This window comes from Mizuhopecten yessoensis, unplaced genomic scaffold (genome assembly GCF_002113885.1).
Source record: "Mizuhopecten yessoensis strain PY_sf001 unplaced genomic scaffold, ASM211388v2 scaffold9369, whole genome shotgun sequence".
In the NCBI taxonomy this organism is placed as follows: Eukaryota; Metazoa; Mollusca; class Bivalvia; order Pectinida; family Pectinidae; genus Mizuhopecten; species Mizuhopecten yessoensis.
The window spans coordinates 736456-763131 of NW_018408013.1; the positions used below are offsets into that span (position 1 = coordinate 736456).

The 26676-nt window shown below is 35.1% G+C and overlaps 2 protein-coding genes across 3 annotated transcripts in view; one reads left to right on the top strand and one right to left on the bottom strand.

Annotated features, from left to right (window-relative positions):
* LOC110457909 (protein rolling stone-like) overlaps positions 1–2224 on the bottom strand; it is a 16382-nt gene extending 14158 nt beyond the window's left edge. The window contains exon 1 of the mRNA XM_021509370.1: positions 2142–2224. The gene's annotated coding sequence lies outside the window, so the exon portion shown is untranslated. The remainder of the gene's footprint in view (positions 1–2141) is intronic.
* A 13541-nt stretch (positions 2225–15765) lies between these two features.
* The window catches only part of LOC110457905 (transmembrane protein 68-like), a 15504-nt gene continuing 4593 nt past the window's right edge, over positions 15766–26676 (top strand). The window contains exons 1-8 of one of the 2 annotated variants that reach the window (XM_021509365.1): positions 15766–15866; positions 18759–19219; positions 19750–19917; positions 20973–21071; positions 22165–22259; positions 22980–23043; positions 23429–23504; positions 24022–24085. In XM_021509365.1, coding sequence (XP_021365040.1) covers positions 18928–19219; positions 19750–19917; positions 20973–21071; positions 22165–22259; positions 22980–23043; positions 23429–23504; positions 24022–24085 — 858 coding nt within the window. In that variant the 5' untranslated portion in view covers positions 15766–15866; positions 18759–18927. Of the gene's footprint in view, positions 15867–16493; positions 16628–18758; positions 19220–19749; positions 19918–20972; positions 21072–22164; positions 22260–22979; positions 23044–23428; positions 23505–24021; positions 24086–26676 lie in introns of those variants that run through there. The other variant, XM_021509364.1, reaches the window with a different exon arrangement.

Consider the following 26676-nt stretch of genomic DNA (forward strand, 5'->3'; position numbering starts at 1 on the left):
GGACAAGTAATGGAGCATAGACTGACCAGTAATGGAATATAGACTGACCAGTAAGGGAACATACACAGACCAGTAATGGAACATAGACTGACCAGTAATGGAACATAGACCGGAATTGGAACAAAGACTGACCAGTTATGAAACATTGACCAGTAATGGAACATAGACTGACCAGTAATGGAACATAGACCAGTAATGGAACATAGACTGACCAGTAATGTAATATAGACCAGTAATGGAACATAGACTGATCACTAATGTACCATTGAATGACCAGTAATGGAACATAGACTGATCAGTAATGTAACATAGACTGACCAGTAATTGAACATAGACTGACCAGTAATGGAACATAGACCAGTAATGGAACATTGACCAGTAATGGAACATAGACCAGTACTGGAACATAGACCAGTAATGGAACATAGACTGACCAGTAATGGAACATAGACTGACCAGTAATGGAACATAGACAGACCAGTAATGGAACATAGACTGACCAGTAATGGAACATAGACTGGTCAGTAATGGAACATAAACTGACCAGTAATGGAACTTAGACTGACCAGTAATGAAACTTAGACCAGTAATGACACTTAGACCAGTAATGACACTTAGACCAGTAATGAAACATAGACTGACCAGAAATGGAACCGATCAGTGTGAATAGTTAGTCACGACTTGATGTTTTTAGACTAACTGAGCTATAGGTTTTATGGATATTAACGACTTGATGTTTTTAGACTAACTGACCTATCGGTTTTATGGATGTTAACGACTTGATGTTTTTAGGCTAGCTGACCTTTAGGTTTTATGGATGTTAACGACTTGATGTTTTTTGACTAACTGCCCTTTAGGTTTTATGGATGTTAACGACTTGATGTTTTTAGACTAACTGACCTATAGGTTTTATGGATGTTTACGACTTGATGTTTTTAGACTAACTTACCTTTAGGTTTTATGGATGTTACCGAATTGATGTTTTTAGACTAACTGACCTATAGGTTTTATGGATGTTAACGACTTGAGGTTTTTAGACTAGCTGACCTATAGGTTCTATGGATATTAACGACTTGAGTTTTTTAGACTAACAGACCTTTAGGTTTTATGGATATTAACGACTTGATGTTTTTAGACTAGCTGACCTTTAGGTTTTATGGATATTAACGACTTGATGTTTTTAGACTAGCTGACCCATAGGTTTTATGGTTATTAACGACTTGATGTTTTTAGACTAGCTGACCTTTAGGTGTTATGGATATTAACGACTTGATGTTTTAACACTGGTTGAACCATACTGCAAATATATAATCAAAACTAGTTGTTTTGAAAATGGTTAACCCATAGTATAAAAAGATACTCAAAACTAGTTGCTTTAACACTACTGTTGTGTGAAAATATATTCGTAACTAGGTTTTTCAAACACTGCTTTATTCATAATGTAAATACATATTCATGACTTGTTGTTTCAACACCGCTTGACCCATAGTGTGAATACATATTTACAACTTGTTGTTTTAACACCGATTGATCCATAGTGTGAATTTGTTTTCATAGCTAGTTGCTCTAACGCTGGTATACTCACAGTGTCAAAATATATTCGTAACTTGTTAATAGATAGGCATAAGTTGTTGTTTGAACACTGGTCAAACCATAATTAAGACAAATTCATTACTATATGTTAAACAATAAAAAACCTGAAGGTTTTATAAATATTCATGTATGATATTTTAACAAAGTTTCACCCATAGCGTGAATACATAATCATAAGGATGGTCGGGAGGTGCAGTGCATAGCGCACTTGCCTTTCACCAAGGCGGCCAGGGTTCGATTCTCCGATCGGACGTGAAAAGGCTGGGGTCACCTGCCCGATCACGTGGGTTTTCTCCGGGCACTCCGGTTTCCTCCCACACTAATACCCCCACGCGCTAACATCCGGGCCAACTAGAGTGATTAATATAAGTTGAAATAACTTGTTTCATAATTGTTGTAAAATAAATAAAGTTGATATTTAAATACGAAATCATGCTTTGTTGTTTTATTACTGGTTGATCCATTGTTTATACACATATTCATGGCTTGTTGTTCTGAAATAGTGGTCACAACAGGTTGTATTAATATAGAAGCATAGGTTTACTCACAGATATGATATGTTATACGCACATCTTAACGTGGGAGACACTGACTCACTGCACTGCCGGATGTTCTGTTCCTTCAATACAACTTCACACTCTATTTCATTCAGAATACATAAGCCTTATAACACGTGATAGGTTATTGGCTACGCTATCTGACTTTTATACAACTAGTACTCATGTTGTTTGCTATTTTGCTAGTCGCCCTGTTCTACTTCGCCTACGCTTTTTGATAAATACAGATACACATTCATGGACATAATTGAAAAAATGTTCTGTGCGAATTCATGGCCATGATAGCATAATGTGCCATAGAAACTACCTTGGATCTATATTATAATACCATTACAGAAAATAGGCTTCTGTTTGGATGGTTATCGATTTTGTGTACGCCTCAGGTGACTTTCAATTTCAACAAATTTTATTGGACAAACAAATTGAACAATTGGATGAGACACTGGCTTAGCCTATATAAGTCTTCTACTATCCGGTATAGATGGCAAAAGCATAAATGTAATACATAGCTCAACAAGACACTCATATACACTTACAAACATATAGGCTAGAACATTCAACCAAGTTACAAATATATAAGAAAGAAAAAGAAATATGATTTGATGACATTTGAAAACTTATAAAATACTTTCTTAGCAAATCATATAGATGTTTGTACACACACACACACACACACACACACACACACACAGAAGCCCTTACTCAAAAGCATATTAATTAAATGACCTATAAAAAAATTATAAAATAAATATGAATATATATATATATATATATATTAATAAATATAAAAGGCAATGAAAACGGTCCTAATTCTACTTAAATCTGTTAGTAGCAGAAATGTAATATTCAACTTTTGAGAGAGTAAATAAATTATCATCAGTAGAAAGATAAGCATTACTAGATGTAAGGCAATGTATATGCCTATGTGAAATTGTATGATTCTCACGAAGGTGTTGCTGAGGTTAGATTATGGTAAATATATATGGAATATAATCAATATATATAGATCAATAAAACCAGGCCGTAGACTTTCAATATATGTTGTAGCATCGGTAAACAGACATCGCTGGTCAAAAATAATATAAATAACAGTAATACACAGGGGAAATAAATATATAGAGCACTATATAATTTCCTTTCTGCTCGAATCGTTCAGACTAATTACAAAATCATTTCACAATCATCGTCTTGTCCATTTACCCATTACTGCATCTCATTAACAAGGGACAATTTTGTGGTGCCGTTTTTATTTTAATATTTCTTACATATATTCTTTAATTTGTTTGTTGATAAAAAAGACTTACTTGTTAGTTTGTATTCGCCTCTCGATGCATATAAGCGCTTCATGTGAACAAACCTTCATAACATCCGGTAAGTTCTCTAGATATATTGAACAAATGAATGTTAAAAAGTGAAAAAAAGACATAATGATTATTCTGACAAGTCAAGGGTAGAACTAATACTCTCACTAAACGGTGATTTGATGCTTACCCTGTTAAGACGATGGGGAGCTTGATGTCGGAAATAACCTATTTCCTTTAATGCTTTTCTATGTTTTCTTCCTAACGAAAACAAGATCGCTTTAATATTTGAGCAATCGTGATAAATGTTTTTTCATTAAAAGTCATTCTACGCAAATAAATCTCTTATGATGGAGCTAGACCCAATGGTACATCTATGATTGTTTTTGTTTCTTCATATCAAAGCAAGCACAATTGTCATGTTTGGTTATATGATTGGAATCTCAAATATATGTATTTCATTTTATTAACCTGGACTAAGGTCTAATGGGCGGGGCTGAACCCTGATGTGTATCCTTCTCTTCATGCCCAGCAATTATATATATGATTGACTGTCTCTACCATTTCTATGCACATGTTATGACCAAGAGATTGAATCCAAAGGGATCAGTAGTACCAGCAGGTTGCCATAGGGGCCAGAGTGTATCCGTCCGTCTATGTAAAGTGAACACAGATATGGTCAAAGGGTTGTGAACTCAGTACTTTTTGTGAAATAGCGATAACACACTTTAACTCTTAAAATCCACAATAGCTGCCTGGCAGCCATCCTGTTCTTCTAATCAGTTTCAAAAGTTAAAATGAGACGGAGAGGAATTTACATATCAAATTTGAGAAAGATCCTTCCAGTACTTCCTGTGAAATAGTGGTAACAAATCTTAACTTCCGAAATCGAAGAAGGCTGCCTGTCGAGCATTTTGTTAATCCGATCAGTCTCAAAAGATCATTTGCACAATTAAGGACCACGTGGGACCTAAATATCAAAGTTGAGAAAGTTCCCTCATGTAACTCCTGAAAAATAGTGAAAGCAAACCTTCACTGTCATAATCCAAGAAGGCTGCCTGTCGACCATTTTGTTTACCCGATCAGCCTCAAAAGAAACCATGCGCAACTAGGCAAACCAGCATATGAAATTTGAGGAAAATCCCTCCAATACTTCCTGGGAAATAGCGACAGCAAACATTGTTTACGACGGACGGACAGACCACGCACCACGGACGATGAGCGATTTAAATAGCCCACCATTATCTGAAGGTGGGCTAAAAATAAAAATAAAAATGAAATGAACAAAATGTAAAAAACAGCACTTTTCTAAATATAACAATTCTGCAGGACTAGTCCAGGATTTGAACCATGGACTTCATATTGTTAAACTATCACAATGGTAATTGAAAGTGCCCTGGCCCAACTGTGCTACAGTTATATATCCAAAACAAAATTAAGTGGAGGTTGTTGTATATATATATATATATATATATATATATATATATATACTGGTACTGTAATCAACTGTATTAGTTCCAATTAAGAAGTAGTTAAACCCACTTTGGTCACATCATTCCTTTTGTCCTGCCCCTTCACCTGTATAATTCTTAATTGTAATCAAAGTTTTGGTTTGGGTTGTTCGTGTTTTACATCCTATTGCCAGCTATGGTCATTAAAGGACGTACCAGGTTTTAATGGTGGGGGGAAAGCCGGATTTCCCGGAGAAAAAACACCGACCAATGGCCCGTACCTGGCGACTACCCCGGGTAGGCCTCGAACCCGCGACCCAGTGTAGGAGCCAGCGGAACCAGAATGTCAGACGCCTTTATAACCACTTGGCCACCGCGGCCCCCGTCATCACAGGAAAATGGTCCTAACCAAATATAGTTGATATCTGTCTCTTACATATACCTATATAATGTAGTTACAAGGACGAAGTTGCATACTAAATCATCTTTTCTGACCACACCCCTCAAGTACAGTTTTAAATTCCCACTTATTAACAATGCCTCCAAGCAAATAATATGAATGATATCCTTATTATAGTTTTTGAAGAGAAGCTGCTTAAAGCAATATGATCATAGTAACGCCTTCTTTGCCCCATCCCTCAGCCCCCTGGGGTTTCAGTCCCACTATTTCTACAGATGTATCCTCACTACCTCCGAATACTTGTAGTCATATTTGGTTAATTCTAATCAGGCATTTGGACAAGGTAATCAAGAAATGGGACACAACTCAAGATAGCAATCGCTTTTGTTTTATACAACAGGGAACATATTTAATATAATAACCTCAAATCCTGGATGTTGCACGCTCTGTATGGAGAGTGCTAAGTATCCTCTTCTTCCATCCATAACGCACGTTATGATCTACTTTGAATCCCATATTAAATGTGTCTTGAAATAGAATCACCAACTTCAATCCTAAACCAAGGAGTAATAAATGCCAATGTCTAAAGCATTGCCGAGTCCATATCTAGGTATTGAGAGTAAATCAACTCAAGTCCGTAACGGGAGAGAAATTAGTGAGGCGTGAGAATAATCAATCATGTAATAAACAGAAATTATCAGATTGAAAACTCAATTTCAAATCAAAACGTTCGGCGATGCATTAATCAAAACACTTAACATGACAGAAAAAAATGCGGCTATACTACGGAAACGTAAATGGACCTCTACTTATTGTGATAAATGTCACTTTATCGACATAAGGTATGTCGACTTAACGACATTTTACTAGACATATCGTCATTTTACACTGGTATAGCTCCAGGTAACGATTATGTAGGCGTCTTTCTCGAATTATAAAATAAATAGAATCTAACACTCGTGTTTATGTTATATAGAATTGATTAATCTCGTAAATTAATTTCATATAAAATGAATAAATTCGTTTGTACAAGGGTAAACTGTCTACAGAAGCCTAAGAGACCACCTGGTTTTAAATTGTCGAAAATCAGCATTTATTCTAAATGCCAGAAATCGAACATATGTTACATCTTTGTGTTGATTTTTATAATAAGGTGTACAAAGAACCAAAAAAGATGGGGCTTGCTTCAAAATAAACGCCCATTTGTAATTAAAAGATGTACAACAAATGAAACAAAATTTAAAACAAAGATGTGCAACAATTACATTTTTACACAATAGTACATAAAGGTGGATACAACTTAGGGGAGGAGGAGGGTAACTGATTTTTTAAGGAGATTTTTCAAAATGTCAGCATGGAAAACAAATCTGCACAGGTCACGTGACTTTAGTACACCAAAACATTACGTGACTACTTTTATAGGGATGGACTAGTTTAAAAAACGGAAAGTTATCCTCCATCCGGAACCAACAAAATATAACAAATAAAAATATCATATACTAACCAGATAATATAAATTACTTTATGCATTGCATAAATACAAATATATTCTGTCTACAGAATTATTTTTATGAAATATCAAAAACGGTCAAGTACTATTTTAGCATGCCAAACATGATCAAAGTCGAATTTCACAAAAATCATGGAGATTTGATTATCAATGTTGTTTATGGTAAATACCGATATATTTATGTTTTTGTATTATACCAAAACTCTTTATTGAATACAGGTAGAATAACAAATCATTACAACATTAACACGAGGACTGTAACAACAGGTATAATTACAATTCATTATAACATTAACACGAGGACTGTAACTACAGGTAGAATAACAAATCGTTATAACATTAACACGAGGACTGTAACTACAGGCAGAATAACAAATCATTACAACATTAACACGAGGACTGTAACTACAGGTATAATTACAAATCGTTACAACATTAACACGAGGACTGTAAATACAGGTAGAATAACAAATCATTACAACATTAACACGAGGACTGTAACAACAGGTATAATTACAAATCATTATAACATTAACACGAGGACTGTAACTACAGGTAGAATAACAAATCATTACATCATTAACACGAGGACTGTAACTACAGGTATAATTACAAATCGGTACAACATTAACACGAGGACTGTAAATACAGTTAGAATAACAAATCATTACAACATTAACACGAGGGATGTAACTACAGGTAGAATAACAAATCATTACATCATTAACACGAGGACTGTAACTACAGGTAGAATTACAAATCATTACAACATTAACACGAGGACTGTAACCACAGGTAGAATAACAAATCATTACAACATTAACGCGAGGGATGTGAATACAGGTAGAATAACAAATCTTTATAACATTAACACGAGGGATGTAAATACAGGTAGAATAACAAATCGTTACAACATTAACACGAGGACTGCAAATCCAGGTAGAATAACAAATCATTACAACATTAACCCGAGGACTGTAACTACAGGTATAATTACAAATCGTTACAACATTAACACGAGGACTGTAAATACAGTTAGAATAACAAATCATTACAACATTAACACGAGGGATGTAACTACAGGTAGAATAACAAATCATTACATCATTAACACGAGGACTGTAACTACAGGTAGAATAACAAATCATTACATCATTAACACGAGGACTGTAACTACAGGTATAATTACAAATCGTTACAACATTAACACGAGGACTGTAACTACAGGTATAATTACAAATCGGTACAACATTAACACGAGGACTGTAAATACAGTTAGAATAACAAATCATTACAACATTAACACGAGGGATGTAACTACAGGTAGAATAACAAATCATTACATCATTAACACGAGGACTGTAACTACAGGTATAATTACAAATCGTTACAACAATAACACGAGGACTGTAAATACAGGTAGAATAACAAATCGTTACAACATTAACACGAGGACTGTAACTACAGGGAGAATAACTAATAGTTATAACATTAACACGAGGAATGTAACTACAGGTAGAATAACAAATCATTACATCATTAACACGAGGACTGTAACTACAGGTATAATTACAAATCGGTACAACATTAACACGAGGACTGTAAATACGGGTAGAATAACAAATCATTACAACATTAACCCGAGGACTGTAACTACAGGTATAATTACAAATCGTTACACCATTAACACGAGGACTGTAAATACAGGTAGAATAATAAATCATTACAACATTAACACGAGGACTGTAAATACGGGTAGAATAACAAATCATTACAACATTAACCCGAGGACTGTAACTACAGGTATAATTACAAATCGTTACAACATTAACACAAGGACTGTAAATACAGGTAGAATAACAAATCGTTATAACATTAACACGAGGGATGTGAATACAGGTATAATAACAAATCATTATAACATTAACACGAGGGATGTGAATATAGGTAGAATAAAAATTCATTACAACATTAACACGAGGGATGTGAATACAGGTAGAATAACAAATCATTATAACATTAACACGAGGGATGTAAATACAGGTATAATTACAAATCGTTATAACATTAACACGAGGACTGTAAATACAGGTAGAATAACAAATCATTATAACATTAACACGAGGACTGTAACTACAGGTAGAATAACAAATCATTACAACATTAACACGAGGGATGTAAATACAGGTATAATTACAAATCGTTATAACATTAAAACGAGGGAGGTGAATACAGGTAGAATAACAAATCGTTATAACATTAACACGAGGGATGTGAATACAGGTAGAATAAAAATTCATTACAACATTAACACGAGGGATGTGAATACAGGTAGTATAACAAATCTTTATAACATTAACACGAGGGATGTGAATACAGGTAGAAAACAAATCATTACATTATTAACACGAAGGATGTAAATACAGGTAGAATAACGAATCGTTACAACATTAACACGAGGGATGTGAATACAGGTAGATAACAAATCATTACAACATTAACAAGAGGACTGTGAATACAGGTAGAATAACAAATCGTTATAACATTAACACGAGGGATGTGAATACAGGTAGAATAACAAATCGTTATAACATTAACACGAGGGATGTGAATACAGGTAGAATAACAAATCGTTATAACATTAACACGAGGGATGTGAATACAGGTAGAATAACAAATCGTTATAACATTAACACGAGGGATGTGAATACAGGTAGAATAACAAATCGTTATAACATTAACACGAGGGATGTGAATACAGGTAGAATAACAAATCGTTATAACATTAACACGAGGGATGTGAATACAGGTAGAATAACAAATCGTTATAACATTAACACGAGGGATGTGAATACAGGTAGAATAACAAATCGTTATAACATTAACACGAGGGATGTGAATACAGGTAGAATAACAAATCGTTATAACATTAACACGAGGGATGTGAATACAGGTAGAATAACAAATCGTTATAACATTAACACGAGGGATGTGAATACAGGTAGAATAACAAATCGTTATAACATTAACACGAGGGATGTGAATACAGGTAGAATAACAAATCGTTATAACATTAACACGAGGGATGTGAATACAGGTAGAATAACAAATCGTTATAACATTAACACGAGGGATGTGAATACAGGTAGAATAACAAATCGTTATAACATTAACACGAGGGATGTGAATACAGGTAGAATAACAAATCGTTATAACATTAACACGAGGGATGTGAATACAGGTAGAATAACAAATCGTTATAACATTAACACGAGGGATGTGAATACAGGTAGAATAACAAATCGTTATAACATTAACACGAGGGATGTGAATACAGGTAGAATAACAAATCGTTATAACATTAACACGAGGGATGTGAATACAGGTAGAATAACAAATCGTTATAACATTAACACGAGGGATGTGAATACAGGTAGAATAACAAATCGTTATAACATTAACACGAGGGATGTGAATACAGGTAGAATAACAAATCGTTATAACATTAACACGAGGGATGTGAATACAGGTAGAATAACAAATCGTTATAACATTAACACGAGGGATGTGAATACAGGTAGAATAACAAATCGTTATAACATTAACACGAGGGATGTGAATACAGGTAGAATAACAAATCGTTATAACATTAACACGAGGGATGTGAATACAGGTAGAATAACAAATCGTTATAACATTAACACGAGGGATGTGAATACAGGTAGAATAACAAATCGTTATAACATTAACACGAGGGATGTGAATACAGGTAGAATAACAAATCGTTATAACATTAACACGAGGGATGTAAATACAGGTAGAATAACAAATCGTTATAACATTAACACGAGGGATGTAAATACAGGTAGAATAACAAATCGTTATAACATTAACACGAGGGATGTAAATACAGGTAGAATAACAAATCGTTATAACATTAACACGAGGGATGTAAATACAGGTAGAATAACAAATCGTTATAACATTAACACGAGGGATGTAAATACAGGTAGAATAACAAATCGTTATAACATTAACACGAGGGATGTAAATACAGGTAGAATAACAAATCGTTATAACATTAACACGAGGGATGTAAATACAGGTAGAATAACAAATCGTTATAACATTAACACGAGGGATGTAAATACAGGTAGAATAACAAATCGTTATAACATTAACACGAGGGATGTAAATACAGGTAGAATAACAAATCTTTATAACATTAACACGAGGGATGTAAATACAGGTAGAATAACAAATCGTTATAACATTAACACGAGGGATGTGAATACAGGTAGAATAACAAATCGTTATAACATTAACACGAGGGATGTGAATACAGGTAGAATAACAAATCGTTATAACATTAACACGAGGGATGTGAATACAGGTAGAATAACAAATCGTTATAACATTAACACGAGGGATGTGAATACAGGTAGAATAACAAATCGTTATAACATTAACACGAGGGATGTGAATACAGGTAGAATAACAAATCGTTATAACATTAACACGAGGGATGTGAATACAGGTAGAATAACAAATCGTTATAACATTAACACGAGGGATGTGAATACAGGTAGAATAACAAATCGTTATAACATTAACACGAGGGATGTGAATACAGGTAGAATAACAAATCGTTATAACATTAACACGAGGGATGTGAATACAGGTAGAATAACAAATCGTTATAACATTAACACGAGGGATGTGAATACAGGTAGAATAACAAATCGTTATAACATTAACACGAGGGATGTGAATACAGGTAGAATAACAAATCGTTATAACATTAACACGAGGGATGTGAATACAGGTAGAATAACAAATCGTTATAACATTAACACGAGGGATGTGAATACAGGTAGAATAACAAATCGTTATAACATTAACACGAGGGATGTGAATACAGGTAGAATAACAAATCGTTATAACATTAACACGAGGGATGTGAATACAGGTAGAATAACAAATCGTTATAACATTAACACGAGGGATGTGAATACAGGTAGAATAACAAATCGTTATAACATTAACACGAGGGATGTGAATACAGGTAGAATAACAAATCGTTATAACATTAACACGAGGGATGTGAATACAGGTAGAATAACAAATCGTTATAACATTAACACGAGGGATGTGAATACAGGTAGAATAACAAATCGTTATAACATTAACACGAGGGATGTGAATACAGGTAGAATAACAAATCGTTATAACATTAACACGAGGGATGTGAATACAGGTAGAATAACAAATCGTTATAACATTAACACGAGGGATGTGAATACAGGTAGAATAACAAATCGTTATAACATTAACACGAGGGATGTGAATACAGGTAGAATAACAAATCGTTATAACATTAACACGAGGGATGTGAATACAGGTAGAATAACAAATCGTTATAACATTAACACGAGGGATGTGAATACAGGTAGAATAACAAATCGTTATAACATTAACACGAGGGATGTGAATACAGGTAGAATAACAAATCGTTATAACATTAACACGAGGGATGTGAATACAGGTAGAATAACAAATCGTTATAACATTAACACGAGGGATGTGAATACAGGTAGAATAACAAATCGTTATAACATTAACACGAGGGATGTGAATACAGGTAGAATAACAAATCGTTATAACATTAACACGAGGGATGTGAATACAGGTAGAATAACAAATCGTTATAACATTAACACGAGGGATGTGAATACAGGTAGAATAACAAATCGTTATAACATTAACACGAGGGATGTGAATACAGGTAGAATAACAAATCGTTATAACATTAACACGAGGGATGTGAATACAGGTAGAATAACAAATCGTTATAACATTAACACGAGGGATGTGAATACAGGTAGAATAACAAATCGTTATAACATTAACACGAGGGATGTGAATACAGGTAGAATAACAAATCGTTATAACATTAACACGAGGGATGTGAATACAGGTAGAATAACAAATCGTTATAACATTAACACGAGGGATGTGAATACAGGTAGAATAACAAATCGTTATAACATTAACACGAGGGATGTGAATACAGGTAGAATAACAAATCGTTATAACATTAACACGAGGGATGTGAATACAGGTAGAATAACAAATCGTTATAACATTAACACGAGGGATGTGAATACAGGTAGAATAACAAATCGTTATAACATTAACACGAGGGATGTGAATACAGGTAGAATAACAAATCGTTATAACATTAACACGAGGGATGTGAATACAGGTAGAATAACAAATCGTTATAACATTAACACGAGGGATGTGAATACAGGTAGAATAACAAATCGTTATAACATTAACACGAGGGATGTGAATACAGGTAGAATAACAAATCGTTATAACATTAACACGAGGGATGTGAATACAGGTAGAATAACAAATCGTTATAACATTAACACGAGGGATGTGAATACAGGTAGAATAACAAAGCATTACAACATTAACACGAGGACTGTAAATACAGGTAGAATAACTAATAGTTATAACATTAACACGAGGACTGTAAATACAGGTAGAATAACAAATCGTTATAACATTAACACGAGGGATGTAAATACAGGTAGAATAACAAATCTTTACAACATTAACACGAGGGCTGTGAATACATCTAGAAAACAAATCATTACAACATTAACACAAGGAATGTGAGTACAGGTAGAAAACAAAAAAAAAATAGGAATTGGTCAGGCTCTGGAGTAAGTATAAGTTCATGTTCTGAGCTGGAGTACTTCAAGGAGCTCCACTTTGGCCAAATCATATCCTAGGGAGCTGAGACCATCATTTTTAATACTGTCTGCCGTCTGGCAATGTTGTTGCAAAATATGAAAAAAATCGCTGCGTAGGCCAGAAATGGACCCTACCTTTAGTAATAATTAAATATAATCAGATCGATATGGGTATAATGGTATTATCATATGGATGGGGATGGGGATGGGGATGGGAGATGGTGTGTGTATATGTATATGTCCAGAAGCACAACTGGCCTTCTCCTCATCCCAGCGTCAACTTAACACAAGTCACGACGATGAGACAAGAGGACTTACTGATATAAGTGTTTTAAACAGTTAATGATAGAAGCATTATATGTGTAAATAAGAGTTTTGATTTGTTTTTAAATTGTAGTTTTTGAAAAGGTTAAAATATTTACTTTCCTTCGATAAGACGCTCGATCACTGTGGGTTTGGAGACAATTTCATTGAACAGAAACCCCGCATGAGGTGGGAACAAAGACGTTGAAGCAACTCTCTTTCAAAAAATATCATACCTATGGTATGTACTTAGTTTTATTATATTTAATTTTGATTTTTTTTTGGTATATTTATTAATATTTTTTACGAAATGTTTTTGTTATGCGTTTAAGTTTATACTGAATATCCTTAATCTTAACTTTTGGCCCTGCATCTGTCCCTTTGTTTTAAAACAAGTGATTTTACCATCTGCAGGGTTTCTGATATAAGTTGCTATAAGAGATGATACATGATACCTCCCTTGCTTGTAGAATGGCCAAGGATAATTATTTGTTATTTATTTCTTTTAATGGGTTTTAATATTTTTAAAGATATAATAATCTGTTTACAATATAACTAAATGGAACAGATATAAAAAGGGGGTGTTTTCTTGCTAGCTGATGTTTATCAGAAAACTATTAAAGCTCAAACGTTTGGATTTTGTGTAATATTTGACGTTTATAGATCAAAAAAAATAATTCTGTAATACACTGTAGTTCGTCGGATGGGACATAAAATTGTGTTCCGTATGAGACTGTCCACATCGTACGATAAAGATCCCTGTGCGTATTGTCGAAGAAGAGCAGGTGTGATAACGCCGACTCAGAGGTTAGGATATTTTTCGACTTAGTACTAATGACTAGGTATATTTATTAGAAGTTTAGAGGGACTTCGAAATTAGATTTAATCAAATTCATATTAGCTAGGGTTAAACCGATTTGGCTGGTTTCCTGATCTTTCTGGGGGTGGACCATCCGCGTTGGCATCCATCCGCTCTTCTCTATTACCGCGGCCGAACATGATGGGCTACGGATCCACGCATCTTTCGCCCCAGAAGTCGTCTAACAAAATTACACCATCCCACGTGTAAAGGAGATATAGGTCACACGACTCCTATCTTCTCCATCTCTACCCTCTCCCCTTCTCTCCTTAATTCGGCTTTCTCTACCTGCTTTGTCCCTTCTATTTTCCCTTTTCTATCTTTTCTCGTCTGCTGAAAGGCCGCAAGGCCGTAATAGCGGACGTAAAACATTCAAAATTAATAACTAGTCATTTCCCTTTGACCAATGGGACCCTGTGCTCGTTTTCAGATTCTGTTCAAATAGTCGATACTTGGTTCAGATATTTGATTGATATTCTATGCATCAATCTGTCTGATTCTTTCATCGCCAGGATTATTAAGTTGTTTATAAAAAAAATTCTTTTTTTTTAAATCATTTAGTTCCTATCTTAGGTCTTTCCTCTCTTCGTTGTGTTTGTGACAGTGCCAAACAATGATTTATTAATTTGTTTGTGTTACAATTCGGACAGTTTGGTGTTTCATTTTTTATCAAAATATTTATGTTGTCGTTAAGTTTGGTTGCACCTAATCCCAGTCTTGTTATTGTAACATCTTCGAGCTTGCTATGGCCATATAATTTAGTTTTTTTAACTGGTTCTTTTATTATATAATTTGAACATGATTTCCCCCTACTTTATTGTTTTGTCTGTTCATCCCCTTTTATACCCCAGCCTCCACAAAAACAAATCGCAATAGAGTAGGCTAGGGTCACAGGACTGCCTGGATGTGGTAAACATGTCCTTCTTCCTGCTTCCGTGTAATTTGAAGAAATTTGCGATATTTTCCTGTCAATCCAGATCGATGCCTCTGTGATATTATGAACGGTAAACGTTATGACACACTCGTTCTGGACATGGTCATTTAGCTAGGCAATGACATCAGCAACCGTGTTTATTGACAGACGCAATTAGTATACATGTACCTGTGATTCGTCCTTTGGACCAGGTGAGCTTAAAAAATATTTTTTTTAAGTTATTATCATTTTTATTGTTTTCACTTCACTTGGTAAATTCATTTTTTTAAATATCGTATTCTTGTTTAAGGAATCCCCGTATCACATTTTTACGATGGAATCTGTTTCCCCGGCAAGACTACAGATTTGATCAATCATTCCTGAAAAGAAAGCCATAACTTGCGGGACTATTATGAATTTATTTTACTAAAGATGAAATTTTTGAGTAAAATACTAGCTCTAAGCTTGTTTTCCAATCCCTCTAAAATTAATTGTTAATTATCACCATGGCTGATTATTGAATAAAATGTGCTGTTTAAACTTAAGGAAATTGCAGGTAAGTATACTACACTTGATTGCTAACATATATGTCTCCGGTACGACCAGGCAATAACATATATATTTATCGTTCTTATCGAAGGATCTACCTGGTAAACAGAAGCCTAACTGTGCTACAGTTACATCCAAAACAAAATTAAGGAAATATTACTCTCTATACGAAAAACAAAACACAGGAAATAGACCCTTATAGGATTTTATATTGCAATTCCGGAGAATCAGACGGTTGATTTAATTTTACATTTTATCGGAAGTAATGGATAGTATGTAAACACGGCAAACTTCCGGTTCAGCTGTTTGTGATGTGTCCAAGGCCTGTACTCGTTCGTGACGTTTCCTAGTTTGTGTTGACAGTGAGCCACTCGTTCGTTTCATGTACATACTAGTGCAATTCAGCTCTGTCATTAACTCACAGGTATAGCCAGTATTCTGTATCCATTATATGCATTCGATATGGAATTTATTTGGTTGTTAGAAGATGACTTTCTGCTACTGTCAACTAGTTGTTGGTTTGTTACCCCGGGTTTCCTCTTGACTCCGCGATCCAACACCAGACTTTTGGGGTTTTGACAATTTGTTTTTCACACATCTGACATCTACATGTATCTGACAAAATTCCTGGCGTTGAAGCCAGTGGTTATTCGGACTCTGGCCATGGTAAAGCTTACTGGCTTATACACCATTTCATTTGTAACTTGCTGTTGTTGTAATGATCAGCTGATGATCTAGATTTGAGAAATATACAAATGCTTTGTAGACAACTATTTGCCTCTACAAATAAATATTATGATATAATGCACAATGAACTTAAAGAATACTTTAATTTACCAACAGAATTTTTAAATTCAAAATTTATTAATTTGATTTAATTTCAAAGTAAGACAGCTTACTTTATAAAAAATGAATTTTTGCAAAATTGTTAAGGTAATAACATTGTCATGTTACACTGTAAATTGTGCCATGCTTGGTTTGGTTTTGAAATGTCTTGTCTATTGTTTATTTCATAATCTCTGTGGGTGTGTCTATCTATATCTGTGTAGTGATTGGCCAGGTGACCACACACTGCATAAGCATCTCATTGCGCTTTCCAGCTACCAAATGTGTCACGAATAAAGATGATTGCTTACTGTACTGGCACATCATGTCAAGACCTTTTAGGATCATGTGACTGACTTCATTCAAAATGATCTTGAAAATCTAGAAAAGATGCCTTCATCATGCTTAGAAGATCAAACAAAGAGTACAGTGTTTTCATATGGGACTAGTATACTTAACCAGAAATAGATAAGCTTGCATGTATGTACTGAAATTGGGATCTTTGACATACCAATACTGATAAAGAACAAATGCCATATGTTGGCATCCTTGATACTGCAGGAGTTACACTCACTTCACTCTCTGCATCCCTGAAATATGTCATGGCAACATTAAAGGCTCAGCGTGCACCACGTTGCTAATGAGACGAGAAGGCTTTAGTCTGATCCTTTGATGAACATCAAAAGAATCTGTTGGTCGTGTAATGGTACTTTGGTCGCGTAATGATACTTTGGTCGTGTAATGGTACTTTGGTCGCGTAATATTACAATAGACTGGCGTTGAAGTCGGTTGTCACTGTTAAGGGACTGACAGATTCTTTTGATCTTCAAAGGACAGGTATCGGCCGAGGGATTGGTCAGGTTTCTTTACCTGAGACCAATCAAAAAGCTAGCTGAGTGCCTTCAATTTTGCTATGACATATTCCAGGGATGCAGAGAGCGAAAATGAGCGTAACTCCTGGAGTATCGAGGATGTATGTTGGAGGTCTGCATGACATAGAAGCCCCTTGTAAAAATGTCAACTCAATTCATATATTATTTCTCTTTCAAATATAGCACAATACAATCAACTGACTTGCAGATTGAAATGGCTATGAATTAACCTCAGGTAGAACTAAGGTCATTGTCATTTTTTCAGATTAATATCACATCATATTTACAATAAAAGAGCTGCAGTTGATACCCCTAAGGTCTTTATTTAGTAATTCATTTCACAAGCTAAAAATATAACCAGCCTATGTACATGAGAGGTGTGAGGGATTCCCCTAAAAAATCGATTTCACAAGCAAACCAGTCTATGTACATGAGAGGTGTAAGGAATTCCCCTAAGTAATCCATTTCACAAACAAACCAGCCTATGTACAAAAGAGGTGTAAGGGATTCCTCTAAAAGCTATATTTATAAACCAGCATTCACCTGAAAACTGACCTACATGATAGGTGAATGGGATTCCCCTAAAAAGCTATATTTAGAAAACATACTTACCTGAAAACTGGCCTACATGTGAGGTGTAATGGATTCCCCTAAAAGCTATATTTAGAAATCAACATTTACCTGTAAACTGGTTTTAATCACACTCTATAATATTACTGAGTACAAGTGCACTAGATTACATTAATCACATGGGTTTAACCAGTTGAAGTTATGTCCAAACATATAGTAGATTAAAGGTACCCCATAAATCTGTGATATAAATAAATGTGTATTTATCTTTCTTTATCTTCTCCCTAGGTTGACCTATTAACTACTACCTGAGGTGGAGACTGGTGAGGAACAATATGGGTCAACTGATAGTTGCCTACAATAAAACTTTTATCTTCCGCTATGATGTTGGTAAATAGGACGTTTCAGTTGACCGACATTTCGAGACGTGACGTATCCCGTATAAAAAGAGTTTGTGATGTTATTTTATAACATCTCTAACCAGATAAATGATCACCTGCAATACGCCTGGGAACTTTTCGACACCCTTGACATTAATTATTGGAAATGGGTGCTGTGGGTGGTGTACCCCATTATAATATCCTTCCTACTTCCCCTTATCATTCTACTGTTTCTGTACGGGTCAGCGCTGTTTCTCAATGTATACCATTATCGACGTCGACTTCGGGAAGCTTATGGCAGAGATTTTTGGGATGGAGCCAGAAAAACACTAGCAGCATTATGGGATGGACAAGCTAGATTATGGCATGGTAAGATTTTTGCATTGTGAAAAAAATGACCAAAGAAAATCCCTCAAAAACATTTAACGTACATTATGTGTTCTAAAATCTTTTTAAAACCTAATGGATATTTTTGATCTTGAGGGGTCTGTGTCATGAATTTATGTGTGAATGCATGTAGCTATTATTTATGCACTAAGATTGACCAAACTTTCCTTCTTTTCCTGAGACCGATTGAAATTCATGAGAAATGTGTCTCACGCTGTGAGGAATTGTTTTGAAGTAAATTTTGTGAATCTCACGCTCAAATTGTTAGATATGGCATGTATACGTATGAAACATTGTTAAATCTTTAACCCTTTAATTTGCAATTCTCAAGTCAAATAAAAAAAAATTATAGTCCGTGAATATGATTCAACATGTCAACACCTGCAAGGTTTATTAGGCTAAATTACAAAACTGGCTCATATGTAGTGTTTACATCTGGTACGGTATCTTTAAATTTGTTTACAGATTGTAATGAATACCTCATGTTCTAATATACCGTTTGTATTGTACAGGGTATGAGATTGTGGGATTTGACAAAATTCCACGTGAGGGACCGGCCCTGCTCATCTACTACCATGGAACAATTCCCATAGACTTTTATTACGTCATAGCCAAAACACTGCTGGACAAGAACAGACACATTAGAGCTGTTGGCGACCGTTTTCTATTCCACATTCCTGGTTAGTCATATCTTATACTGGATAATTAATACTGTCATCAACTGTGCTTGAATGTTACCTCTCTTAGCAAAATCTTTGTTTTCAGCAGGGCTAAGTTTTACAGAATATGATCATATCAACAAGGTATCATACTTCTGAAAGTGATAGCTGAGAAATTATTTCATTGAACAGAAAAGACTTTTCGTGACCATTGCCTTTAACCTATCAAAAATAGGTTTATTATAAGTCGAAAGTTTGACATTGCTGAGGGAAAAGTCAATGAAAATGGTCATTTTTTTTTTCTTACTTGAAAGTAACAAATCGTCATGATTGGTTGAGATCAATAAGGGGAATTTATCACAGTCATGGTATTGATATAGGAATGGTTGTGTGTTTTTTTGGGTGGTCTGGTGTTGCAGTGGATAGCGCACCTGCCTTTCACCAAGGTGGCCGGGATTCAACTCCCCGATCGGACGTGAAAAGGTTGGGGTCACTTGCCTGACCATATGGGTTTTCTCCGGGGACTCCGGTTTCCTCCCACACTAAGATGCTAGCATCCAGGCCAACAGAAGTGATTAATATAAGTTGAAATAACTTGTTTCATAATCGTTGTAAAAAAATAAAGTTTATAGTATTTACGAGTATTTTTTCATTAATCATATGGGGAAAAATTCCATGGATTATTTATCAAAAAAAAAAAAAAAAAATGTTATCCATAAACTGTTACTTAATATTCTCCTGTTGGTAATGAGTTGGCAAGGCTACATTGGCAAGGCTACATATAAAGATCTGCACATATATATGCATGTAAATGTCCTTGAAAACATGTTTGCAAGAAACACCTCCTGACAAACTTTGTAATACATCATAGGGTAAATAATAAGATCTCTGATATTATAAATGGTAATTTTGTCATTGATGCTTTACAGACATCATTTCTTATGGAATCTTAAATCCGACTAGAATTTATATAATCTGTTATAACTTTTTAAATTCCTTTGTATTTCAGTTGTTTACAATATTACTTGTTTTGTCTTCCTCTGATCTTCTCTAATAGAACTTACATTGTCTTACAGGTTGGCGACTCATGATGGAAGTGATGAGGGTCACTCCAGGTACTGTACAGAGCTGTGTAAATGTACTGAGGGAGGGACATCTGCTTGGCATAGCTCCAGGTAAATACAGTAGAAGTGTGGTTAGGTACTAAGGGAGGGACATCTGCTTGGTATATATGTAGCTGAAGGTAAATACACTAGAGGTGTGGTTATGTACTGAGGGAGGGACACCTACTTGGTATGGCTCCAGGTAAATACAGTATAGGTGTGGTTATGTACTAAGAGAGGGACACCTACTTGGTAAAGCTCCAGGTAAATACAGTAGAGGTGTGGTTTGGTACTAAGGGAGGGACATCTGCTTGGCATATATGTAGGTGAAGGTAAATACAGTAGAGGTGTGGTTATGTACTGAGGCAGGGACACCTACTTGGTATAGCTCCAGGTAAATACAGTAGAGGTGTGGTTATGTACTAAGGGAGGGACACCTACTTGGTATAGTTCCAGGTAAATACAGTATAGGTGTGGTTATGTACTAAGAGAGGGACACCTACTTGGTAAAGCTCCAGGTAAATACAGTAGAGGTGTGGTTATGTACTGAGGGAGGGACACCTACTTGGTATAGCTCCAGGTAAATACAGTAGAGGTGTGGTTATGCACTAAGGGAGGGACACCTTCTTGGTATAGCTCCAGGTAAATAAGTGGAGGTGTGGTTATGTACTGAGGGAGGGACACCTGCTTGGTATAGCTCCAGGTAAATACAGTAGAGGTGTGGTTATGCACTAAGGGAGGGACACCTTCTTGGTATAGCTCCAAATAAATAAGTGGAGGTGTGGTTATGTACTGAGAGAGGGACACCTACTTGGTATAGCTCCAGGTAAATAAGTAGAGGTGTGGTTAGGTACTAAGGGAGGGACACCTACTTGGTATAGCTCTGGGTCATTAACCCTTTCACCCCTATGTAACTTTAGTAGACTCTTCCCTGTATTTAGCTGGGTGGGTCTATTATATTCTACAGTGGTGAAAGGGTTAAGGTAGAGGTGTGGTTATGAACTAAGGGAGATGATGCCTTCTATGACTATAGCCTTTGGTAAAAATAATATGCAGAAGGTTTTGTAATCTATGAAGGGACACCAAATTTTATATATATAATTTATTTGTTTAAAGTGTGAAAGTAATTTAGATATGTATACCATGTATCTTTTTTAATGACCAGGAGGTGTACGAGAAGCCCTGTTCGGGGATGAGCATTACCAACTGATGTGGGGGAGGCGTGATGGATATGCCAAAGTAGCTATTCAGGCCAATGTGGTAATGTACTTTATGTTAGGCTTTTGAAAAATTATCATTCAGGTTTAAAAATATAGTACAGATGGTCAATATATTTTACATCTTGAAATTGTATTAAATAATGACTTATTTAATATCTTTGGTTTATGATGTATGTGATTCCATTATTTTTGTAGCTTCTCAGTGCCGTCCATCCTTGCTCGTAGGGGAACTCTGTCTCCACTAGAACCGGTCCTGTTATGTTTTCTTCTGTTTGTCAATGAATTATATACCATGTAATTGGTTTCTTATATAAGGGCCAAGAAGAGAGACATGATGAGGTGGTCCTGTTTCCCATATATGCTCTTGCATTAAATTCATTCAAACTTATTTCAAATGAACCTATTTAGTAAACAAAGTTCATTCATCACAATTAAAGAATATCATTATGAACCTGCAGTCGTACACCATTTAGATTAAAATGATGGTCTTAAATGACCCCAAAACAACATATAATAATATAAGATATGATAATTTCAGTTGTCCTCAGGAAATGTGTAACACAGGAGGCTCTACGCTTTCACATATAACCAACAGATCTATGAAGGAACAGAAGCATGTAGATACATGATGTTTGTATGATTTTATGAAATTCAAAGCAGTCCGTTGAAACCTCTATGACACAGCTATTATTAGTGTATTACTATACAGTTCTCTTTAATCCCACGAGTAGACAGTCATCAGATTCTGTTTCTTTTCCAGCCTGTGATTCCGCTATTTACACAGAATGTTAGAGAAGCATTTCGAACTCCAGTGTTTGGCAGAAGTGAGTTGATTTTTTTTGCTATGTTATATTTTTTTAGCTGTATCATACTTGCCAACCCTCCCTGTTTAGGAGGAAGACTCCCGATTTTGGACCCTTAATTTCAGTGTTTTCAAAGAGTGAATTTGCTAAACTATTCCTTTATTCTAAGATCTAGCGCTTTCATTTTTATTTTGACTCTAAGGTGTGTGTATACACACGTTATTCTCATCCTTTCATTACTCAGTTAACACAAGTTACAGATTTGTTACTGTGGAAATCTTTTTGAATGGAGATTCATTTCCCAGTGGTGTAGCATATATCCTTATGTAGGACTTCAAATAAACTACACATTAGCCACATTGAAGGTTTTATGTATTTTGACACATGTATTACTTTTTTGTTACAGACCTATTGCTGAAGCTGTATGAAAAAACTAGACTGCCTATTTCACTTATTTATGGATTTTTTCCTGTAAAAATGAGGTAGGAATCTAGAAATTTCTGTTATGCTGTGATTGTGTTGTTATGCTTGATTTTATTTTTATTTATTTTTATTTATTTTTTATTTATTTTTTGATAATAAATAACTGGTTGAACACATTATTTTAAACAAGGAATTTTGAAATAATTCAACAGGGATATTCCTGGTGGGGTCCATGGGTCCATTGACCCCTCAAAACTGAAATTGATCCCTCGTTGTTCCGATTTTGCTTTTAATTTAACAGAGAATAGACCGTTTTAATTTTAATATTTAAAAAAATTGCTGAAATGGCCCACTGCTCTCAAATTCGAGGATTTTCCCTGTGATTCGGAGATGCTTAGGATTGTTTTCATCTTTGAGTACAGATACATTTGATTGTAATCACATTGCCGATACTGATTGGTCATGCTAAGGATGGTATGTGTTCCCTGTTGTTACCAGTTGTAGTTGTAATAATGTCACTACATGTACAATGTACAAGCATTACACAGTACATCACATCCCTTGTCTCCTCCACAGAACCTTCGTTGGAGATCCTATATACCCAGACCAAACCCAAAGTGTGGACCAATTCAAACGACGGGTAAGGCCAGCCTTTACCGGTACATCACAAAGATAACTCAAGGATTTGATATTGCTTTTAATCATAGAGTAGGGAATTGGTATTCAGACAAATTGAAGTGCAAAGAAGCTCGAATTAAAATCATCTCACATGAGATGTACAAAAGCAATACTGAGTTCTTACATTACAAGTCAAGTATTTTAAGTCTACCATTAGTCTCTAGACGTACACAAATGTGACGTTCACATTTAGTCTACAATTATATTACTCTCTAGACGTACACCAATTTGACGTTCACATTTAGTCTACCATTAGTCTCTAGACGTACACAAATTTGACGTTCACAATTAATCTACCATTATATTACTCTCTAGACGTACACAAATTTGACGTTCACATTTAGTCTACCATTAGTCTCTAGATGTACACAAATTTGACGTTCACATTTAGTCTGCCATTGAACGTTTGTTGTCATGGGCCATTTTAAAATTGTTGATTCTGCATACAACATTTTATTAAGCAAATGCATAGTATAATTAAGCCATCACTGCAGTAATGGAACTGTTGCTTATCTCGATAAATAAGCCAAAAGTTGACTAGATGTGAACTAATACATACTGGCTAAATGTTGTGAAATTACACAACTATCACTTCCCAGGCAATGTTAATCTGGTCAAGTTCATGGACAAATGAAGCAGACAACATTTGTTAGTTACTAAACTCATTGAGTCCAGTTTGAACATGAACAAAAAAGCTGTGACTCCCCCCTCCTCCTGTTTCCTGTTTAAGTTATCAGACATGTTCTAATGTTTTGATGCATTTATGCCTTCCTTTAGTTAACAAAGCCAGTCTTTCTACATTTATGTATAATACTACGACTTGTTTCCCATCTTAAACCTGTGACAATATGTGCTGTTTCAAATTGAATTGAATGTAAGATGTTGCATGCACTGATCTGTTACAATAAGCCCATACAATACTAGTATTCGCATATTTTAGAATTGGAGGTATCAATGAAGTATATGCGACATGAAAGAATTTTTTGTCAATTCTGTATTGCAACATGGCAAGTGTTTTTTTTGTGTAAGCTTAATTATATTATTCATGTGTAGTGTTCATCATTTGTAAGAAATGATTGGTAAGCAATTCAATCCTCATGAAAACTAATCCTTGACTTATTCTAGACAAATTAAGCATGTATTTTACTGTTTAACTTTAAATTGTTTGGTTTGTTAAAAAAAACTCCCCAGAGTAACAGATATTGTCAGATGATTTACGTCTAACACCCTTGCCCTTCTACAGAAGTATACAGATAATAAAGAACGATCTCACAGCAGGGTGTGGCAGCCCTATACTGAATTGTGGAGGAATAGTGTCTGCAGGAATGTTAGTATTCAGTAGGTGAAACAGTCAGTAAAGACCTGTTTAGAAATGTCAGAAGTTGTGAGAAGTTTTTTGTAAGGATCAGGTGGGAGTAAGAGTGTATGTCATATGCAGTCTTTTCAGTCACAGATACATACGTGACTTATTTCTCTAAAACATTCAGCTTTGTAATGGGACGTATTGATAGCTTGAGGAGATTCAGTTTCATTTTCGTTCGTAAGACTCATTACGGTTATTGCAATATGTCATCATTCCCCGTAAGGAATGGATAAGTTGATAAGGAGAATTATAGTTTCTACCACTAGAGAGCAAAGAGTATGTAAAAAATGTCTTGTTCTAGAAGGTGAAGAACACTTCTTAATCAGGTGTGGCTATAATGCACAGCCGTGAAAGGACTATTTAAGTAAATATATTCAAAACTATTCTATACTAAACACACATACTTATAACACATGTTTTATCTTCTGACAATATGCAACTTATACTTAACTCGAGCATATGCATCAAACAGTCACTTAAACTGAGGAGTGTGGGCCTGGCTTATGTGTAAGTCTATATATTGTTCACTATTGCAGTTTCTTTGAATATTTGTTGTTTTGTTATTTGCCTTCAAGTTACTATGTAACTATAAATGAGCAGTAATATTATTGAATTGAATAGAAAATAAGTATTTTTCTGTAGCCTTACTTAGACCTGTCCTTTGTAAAACCACTTAAGTTTTTCAGGTAAATATGTTGAAATATTAGAATCAGATGAGTTTTAGAAATGCATTGTATCGTAAACGAAAATTCGGCATCAAGAGTAAGTGTTTTGTTTACGTATTTGCCTTATTACTTGGCGTTGGTATTAAGGGAGTTTGGGAAATGAAACGATGTGATTATTGCGTATTACAATTTCTCCCACACCTGACAGATTTATCTCCCGTTTTGCCGGTGCTAGATTTATCTGTCTACGCCCTAGGGTTGAGACGGGGGGATTCCCCTATTCATAACAATGGCATGACGTCACCTAAACAATACAATGACGTCACGTCAACAATCCATCAACAAATTGCCTGTATGTGTTTTGGGTCCATGTTTACCTTTATTTCACATTAAAATACTGTTAGATATGGGAGAAAAATAATCAATCGCTACTGGTTGTGTAAGATAGAGAAATCTCAACCCTCGGACTAAGATTTTTTGTCCAGAACTCGGCAAGCCTCGTTCTGGACAAAAAATCTTAGTCCT